This window comes from Melanotaenia boesemani, chromosome 8 (genome assembly GCF_017639745.1).
Source record: "Melanotaenia boesemani isolate fMelBoe1 chromosome 8, fMelBoe1.pri, whole genome shotgun sequence".
NCBI lineage: Eukaryota > Metazoa > Chordata > Actinopteri > Atheriniformes > Melanotaeniidae > Melanotaenia > Melanotaenia boesemani.
The window spans coordinates 3,385,757-3,393,947 of record NC_055689.1 but is presented as its reverse complement, the minus strand read 5'-3'; the positions used below and the strand labels follow the sequence as shown (position 1 = coordinate 3,393,947).

Genomic DNA, 8,191 nt, shown 5'->3' with positions numbered 1-8,191 from the left:
GTTTATTACAGGAGAAGTATAAAATACAGGTATTACTTGCAAGTCGAGAGCAGTCGTCCTGACTCCAAAAAGCCAGACAGAGAACTCAGGCCTGTTTCATGAGTTTATTTTTATTAAATAATTCTGTTGAAACATGATTGAAAAGCAATGTCTGACTTTCATTGGTTAAATTTCGTAGAATTTTTATTTATTATTACTTTTGTCAGATTCAAGTTATTTCTGTGACCATCGTGAGTTTTTCTTTCATTAACCGAATGGTACCAACAATTTATCCATGTCTGTAGGTCGCATTCTCCTGTCGAACACCGATGGGATATCAGATCTTATTTACTCTTACCACTCTCTGTTTACACCAACGAACGTTATAAAATCAGCTAATTCTATTATCTTTCTTTTCATATGGAAAAACAAAACTCACTATTTACGTAACTCTCAACTGGTCAGGGATTTTGAAAATGGGGGATTGAGAACCAGAGAATTCAAACTTCCACAAACAATTATTACTGTATGCAAAGATGTTATTTACTCACAACTTCTCCCCACATAAACATTTATTAAAGAACAATAGGGTTATCACCATTAAAAAGAAATCTATTTTCAAATCCGACTGGTATGAAAAGGAGATGTTCATGATATGCTAGATTCCAATGAACAAATACTATGCTTCAACAATTTTGTGACCAAGTATGAAATCAGTATTAACAAAAAGAGGTATGATAAATTCTGTAAAGCTATCCCCATCTCATTACTGCGTTTGATGCTGCTTCCCCTGACCCCTCCCTCCTTGCCCACCTTATTAATTGGCGATATCAACTTGCTAGATAGGAAATGTGACTAATTAATTAGTTTAGTCTTCAAACAGCAGCTTTTTGGGAACTTTAATTCTTGCTCTGTTAGCGAAGCCTTAAAAAAGAAAGTTCTCGGTTTATACATCATATCCCATCTTCCCTAAAGTCAAGGAAACGCATTTTAAAATAATTACGGCTGTATACCCTGTTAATAATTTTCTGTACAAGGGGTTTAAATTTGATGTGGATCCTTGCACCTTTTATTCTTCCAAGGCAGAAACCACTGAACACCTTTTCTATAAATACTCTGTTGTTAACTTATTTTGATCTGACATCCATAGCTGGCTGTCCCTAAGAATCAATAACATTCCTTTGTTTTCTTATAAAGATATTATTTTTTATTTCATGGATAATCTAGAAACCGAGCAGGTCATACGGCTGATGCCCCAGCTGATCGCTCGGTTTAAACCGAGTCAAAACTCCGCCCACCCGGCTCGTAGCCGGGTCACCTGGACGATAAATCGTGCGGACCCAGTGATCATTTAAAGTGAAATCACTCAAATTTTTCTATTCCACTTCCTGTGATGACGTCACCAGCAGCGCTGCGTCCATGTTCTGCAGAATGCAGCAGATGTCTGGAATGTCTGGATGCTGCGGGACTCTGGGATTTAAGCAGGAATAATACCTGCACGGATCCGCTCTGATGGTCCTGGACTGAGATACGCTGCTGCGCGTGGCATGAACAGAACCAGTCTACCGAAGAACGAGCTTAGAACAGGTACCCCACCGCCATCATCATCATGATCATCATCATCATCACCTGCTCACATGGAGCCCACATGAACATCAGACACAGCACGTTTCCAAGATGGATGGATGGACGGATTGATAGTTTGTACGCCCCCCCCCCCAAAAAAAACAAAAGTCACGTGTTATACAACGTTCAGTAATATGGACATTGTAAGGGTAATATCAATAAAACTCAAAAACAGAAATACTTGAAATAAATGCGTATAAAATTATAATTAAATATATTTAGTAAATAATATAATAAGACTACAAATTAATGTAATTAATTATTATTACTAATTATTCACTTATAATTAAATAATTAAATACATAATATAAAATAATAATATGTAATGATAAAATTCCCACAGGGAATTTCAAGTTACAGATGATACACTGTCCTGAAAGGTGAGGGTTGATATATATATCAACCCCCCCCCCCCCCCTCTCTCTATATATATGTATATATATATATATATATATATATATATATATATATATATATATATATATCAACCCCCCCCCTTCTCTCTCTCTCTCTCTCTCTCTATATATATATATATATAGTATCTCACAAAAGTGAGTACACCCCTCACATTTTTGCAATATATTTTTTCTTTTCATGAGACAACCCTATATCTGTCAGTCCGTCCATCCGTCCGTCTTGTGGAGATAAACCCTGAATAGAAAACATGATTGTTAACCAGATGAGAAGCTTGACTGTATTACTTCATATAAGTTTTTATTGAAATTCTCAGTAATAAACAGAATAAACATTAGCAGCACAGTAAACAGATAAAATCTCAATAAAAGAAAATACAGAATATGCACATGTGATATAATAAAAACACTAAAGTTGTGGCAAAATATCTTCAAGTAATGTAGTGAGAGAATTTTACATCTTTGCATGGAAATTTCAACACTGAAACAATAAAACTTGCAATTCTGCTAAAAACTGCAAAATATGCGCAAATTAGTCAACAAGAGGAACAATGAGCAGATCCAGAAGTCTTCTTTATCTGCTGCATGCTGTAGACCTCCATGAAGCAGATCCAGAAGTCTTCTTTATCTGCTGCATGCTGTAGACCTCCATGAAGCAGATCCAGAAGTCTTCTTATCTGCTGCATGCTGTAGACCTCCATGAAGCAGATCCAGAAGTCTTCTTTATCTGCTGCATGCTGTAGACCTCCATAAAGCAGATCCAGAAGTCTTCTTATCTGCTGCATGCTGTAGACCTCCATGAAGCAGATCCAGAAGTCTTCTTTATCTGCTGCATGCTGTAGACCTCCATGAAGCAGATCCAGAAGTCTTCTTTATCTGCTGCATGCTGTAGACCTCCATGAAGCAGATCCAGAAGTCTTCTTTATCTGCTGCATGCTGTAGACCTCCATGAAGCAGATCCAGAAGTCTTCTTTATCTGCTGCATGCTGTAGACCTCCATGAAGCAGATCCAGAAGTCTTCTTTATCTGCTGCATGCTGTAGACCTCCATGAAGCAGATCCAGAAGTCTTCTTATCTGCTGCATGCTGTAGACCTCCATGAAGCAGATCCAGAAGTCTTCTTTATCTGCTGCATGCTGTAGACCTCCATGAAGCAGATCCAGAAGTCTTCTTTATCTGCTGCATGCTGTAGACCTCCATGAAGCAGATCCAGAAGTCTTCTTATCTGCTGCATGCTGTAGACCTCCATGAAGCAGATCCAGAAGTCTTCTTATCTGCTGCATGCTGTAGACCTCCATGATGACCCAGAGCTTCAGTGGAGAGTCAGTCAGGTGCTGAGAGTGCAGGACCTGTAGACACACACTGGCTTGAGTAATTATGTTGTATGAACATGTGGTAGGATTATTAAAGCATTTAAATCTTTTTCTGAGTTATGTAATATAAATATGAAGTTGTTTCTTTTACAACATTGTAATGCACATGAATCATTTATGCTCAGAGTTTAAATAAGTAAAGAAAACCAGACAAAACAAGTAAAGTAACCCTAACCACCACCATAACTTCACTAACAGCAGGTTTGCTCACCTTTGCAGTGAGACTGTGTTGTGCAGTCCTGCAGTGGAAGTGTGAACAGATCCTGCACCCAGACATTCCTGAAATGTCCGTGAGCTTCCAGAAAATTGTAGTTTACCATGAATGAGGTAGTTTATGTACAGTGATGAGGTTGGAGGTAGTAATGTAGCAACGGAGGTCCATTCCTTCATCACACCCCTGGGGGATGAAGATATTTTACAACCCACACTTTTCCTGGTGAAAAGGCTCAACACCCTCACTTTTCCTGCATTTTTTAAAAAACTTTCACGTAGTTTACAACAAAAGTGGTTGTCTCTGTGTCTGCATTGTTTATTTATTTTTCAGCTGAGATGAGGAAACTGGTGGTTCCTGGTCTACACTGGCACTTATTTATCCCAGTGTATTGTTTTGGATGTACTAGCTAAAGTAGGCAACGTTTTTCAGACTGTTGTCACTGTCACATGAAGCTGAAGAATGAAAAATGTTGATGTCTCTTTCAGTTAGCTATTGTTTGCTTTTATTTCATATAACTTGTCAGTATTAATGAGGTTTGCTAGTCACACAGCTGTAAAATCTACTAGTCATCAAAGAGCCATGCACACATCTATGAAGATCGATCAGGTTCAGATATTTGTTGAGTTAAGCTGTAAAAGGAAGCAAGCGGACGTCTTTTCTCATTGGACGCCATCTTCAATCACTGTTGCTGTGCTGTGCAGATTTTGGAGACACAGGTTTGATGATTTAGGGACCATGAATGTAGTGAGGGAAATTATTAACAAGCTCTGAGATAGAAATCAGAGCTAACAAAGTAGCTGACAGGTGGTGAAAAGGATTTAAACTTCAGCTGTGCAGGGACGGATCTAGAAGTTTTCACGGGGTGCCAGACAGGGGTCCTGACCAGTAAAAGGTCTTGATTTTATGTAACATTGAACTGATTATTATAACTAAAGTCATCAAAGTCATGCCAAACTCAAAGTCAGTTTAACTGTCAATTCTGCAGCATATACAGGACAAACAGAGAATTTAAACTATGCTTCTCTCAAACCTTGATGCATGAAATACAAGAATGTAAGCCAATAAACAAAACTAGTACTATTATTAAGAAAATAGAATAATAAATAGACAAGACAATGCAGTCAGTGCAATGAATATTCATGTTTATAGGGCAAAAAAGAAGATTGAGTTAGTGTATGGTCTGGTTGAAGTGATCATCTAAAAAACAAAGAAAATCCCAAAGTGGCTTCTTCTTTCAGTTGATGAAACACAGTAATAACAGGCATATTTCAAGCTTTCATTTGTCAGCTGTGATGAATCTGATTAAAAATTTTAATCATCTTGACATCCCTAATAAATCCCTAATAAACACATCCCTAATAAATATAAATATTAAAAAAATATATAAATATAAATATATATATATATATTTTGTTTTTGTTTTTTTTTGTTTTGTTTTGTTTTTTTTTTCTCTGGCCGCTGGCTTTGATGACAGAAACATGGCGTCCATGTCTCTCTTCCCTGCTGCAGCGGTGCGTCTGATGTAATCAGGAGAGAGCGGGTTTATTAAAATGAAGAGAGGTTTTCTGTCTGGAACTTAAGAAAGAAGAAGAACCGACATTTCTCTTTGTCTAAACTCATGCAGATGGCAGAACATTGTGATTTTTTGACGGGAAACTTTTTATTTATTATTTTTTAATAAATGCAGTTTTAATTTATGGAAGACAGCAAAGGTAAAACATTTTCTGAATATGTTTTTACAAACATGCAGCATATATATATATATATATATATATGTATATATATATACATATAAATAAATATAGGGGGGTGGTGGCTTTTCTGTGTGGAGTTTGCATGTTCTCCCTGTGTATGTGTGGGTTCTCCGGCTTCTTCCCACCATGCAAAGACATGCATGTTAGGTTAATTGCTAACTCTAAATTATCCCTAGGAGTGAGCGTGTGTATGACCAGACTGAAGGAAATCAGTGTACCTGCAGAAACGTCATCCATGCAGACTCCATCAGTTCAGACTTGTTTCCTGTGTGTCCAGGATGTCGTCCCTCTCAGAGCAGCTCCAGGATGTACGGACTCAGGCTGAGGTGTGTCTGTATTCTGGGGGGCGTGTGGTGGAGCTTCGGACCGGAGTGGTGGCGATGGCTAACCTTCCCTTACCCCCCTGCTCTAAGTATCGGCACATCGCTGCAGAGACCATGATCATGGAAAATAGCTTTGGCAGCAACAGGAAGGAGGTTAGTGCAAACTAATGTATCCCTAACATCCATGGAAAACATGGAATTCTAACACTTATCCAGACTGGGAGCTCGACTGTAAATTCTGACTGTAGCTTAGAACTGGTGAAGATATTAAGGTACTGCTCACAAAATCTGTCAGACCTTACTTATTTATTTCACTTATTTACTTTTTTTTACTTTTATCTTGCTTCCATCTATTGTTTCTTTTTTTTTTACTTCCATTTTTTTTTTACCTCTGCTATAGATTTTGCCATTGAGAGACTAATGAAGGGGTATTTTGTTCTATATATGTTTAAAATAAACATATAGGACATACAGACTTCTCCTTACTGTCTGTTAATGAGGCTACAGAAACATTCTGCTCCCTTCATGCCTCTTGAGGGGGAGTGTCCAGATCACATGGGCTGACAACAGGGGTGCCTCAGGGCTCGGTGCTTGGCCCTCTTCTCTTTTCACTATACACCTCCTCACTCGGTGCAGTCATTAGTTCTTATGGTTTCTCCTACCACTGCTATGCAGATGACACTCAGCTTTTCCTTTCTTTCCCACCTGACGACACAACGTCTCAATGCGAATATCAGCATGTTGCTGATATCTCCGCATGGATGAAGGATCGCCACCTTCAGCTAAATCTGTCCAAGACCTTCTACCAGGAATCTTGGTGTCATGGTAGACAACCAGCTGACCTTTAAGGACCATGTTGCTTTGGTTGCTCAATCTTGCCGATTTGTTCTCTACAACATCAGGAGGATCAGACCCTACCTGACTGAACACACGACCCAGCTCCTGGTCCAGGCGCTGGTCATTTCACGCATTGACTACTGCAACTCCTTACTGGCTGGCCTGCCTGCATGCTCAGTTAAGCCTCTGCAGATGATCCAGAATGCAGCAGCACATCTGGTCTTCAACCAGCCCAAAAGAGCTCATGTCACTCCGCTGCTAATCGCTCTCCACTGGCTTCCAGTTGCAGAGCATCAGATTCAAAGCTCCGCTGCTGGCTTACAAAACAATAACCTAAACAGCTCCGGTCTACCTCCACTCCTTAATCCAGAGCTACACTCCCTCTCAACAGTTACGCTCTGCCAGTGAAAGACACCTAGTGCTCCCACCACAAGGTGGCGCCACATCAGTATCTAGACTCTTCTCCTCTGTTGGTCCCCGGTGGTGGAACGATCTACCAAACTCCGTCCGATCCGCAGAGTCCTTATCCACTTTAAGAGCAAACTAAAGACTCAGTTGTTTAAGGAGCATTTCCACACTTAGCTTAACTCTTCTACTCAGAATGAGTTAGAAAGATTTGTCCAGCTCTTTGGCTCAACCAGGTACTGAAGAAGCTGCTGCACTTATGCCCAAGATGATATTGTTTGATTAAATCGTGATATTTTATTTAAACAAAGGACTTAAAAACAAAAAAGAAAAAAAAAGCACTGCCTCCAGCACTACATGACAGCACCTGGTCCAACTGGACTCACAGCAGTCTGACTATCACTTAATGATGACGTCCATCTTGTTTGATTTCATGCTAGTGTTGTTCTTACTCTCAGATGTAAGTCACTTTGGATAAAAGCGTCTGCTAAATGACTGTAGAACAGAATAAGAATTAGTTGATCGAAACATTTCAGACTGATTTGATATCTGGAAGAAAACAAACTGAATCATCACTCTGTGTTTCTTTCATGATTTTGATATGTAGCTCCTTATTTCTGTGACTTACTCTCGGATATCTGAGACGATTTCTTGCTGTCCTTTAACTACTAACAGCATCTAAATATTACTGTGGAGGACATTTAGATTCTGGATTAGAAACTTAGCTTATTAACAGGGTGATATATGAAGCAGCAGCTCAGGCTGCAACAGACAGAAAGTTTCAGAAAACTTCTAGATCACTCTATCCAGATGAATATTCATATTCATGTGTTAACTTCTAATGTAGGCTGACTCTGAAGGCAGTTGAACTTCTCTGCTTCCTCTGCAGACTCTTGCTTCCTTACAGCGACTTTCTACAGTGCTGAACATCCTGGAAAAGTACGGCTGCAATCTGACCAATCCCAGCAGGCCAAAGTACTGGAGGACAGTGAAACACAACAACCCCGTTTTCAAGGCCACTGTTGATGCTATTCAGGTAATATTAGAAATATATGTTTACTGTTCAGGATATGAGAAAAGGATGAGGAAATAAAGTCTAAGTTGTGACTGATGGCTGACCTTCGACATGAGGTAGATTCTGCTGTGACATGGTCGAATGTTCACCTGGACGACAGGTGTAATGATCACTGTTGTTGTACTTTGTTGTGACAGTCCTGAAACTGTAGTCTCAGGTTATTTGGTAGAACATGTTGCAGGACTTTCATGTT

The 8,191-nt window shown here is 39.3% G+C and overlaps 1 protein-coding gene across 4 annotated transcripts in view; it reads left to right on the top strand.

Moving 5' to 3' along the window:
• Positions 1–1,383: 1,383 nt before the first annotated feature.
• LOC121643956 (E3 ubiquitin-protein ligase RNF31) overlaps positions 1,384–8,191 on the top strand; it is a 63,882-nt gene continuing 57,074 nt past the window's right edge. For 3 of the 4 annotated variants that reach the window (XM_041991604.1, XM_041991603.1, XM_041991606.1), the window contains exons 1-3: positions 1,384–1,566; positions 5,636–5,834; positions 7,813–7,959. In XM_041991604.1, coding sequence (XP_041847538.1) covers positions 5,637–5,834; positions 7,813–7,959 — 345 coding nt within the window. In that variant the 5' untranslated portion in view covers positions 1,384–1,566; position 5,636. The remainder of the gene's footprint in view (positions 1,567–5,635; positions 5,835–7,812; positions 7,960–8,191) is intronic. The other variant, XM_041991605.1, reaches the window with a different exon arrangement.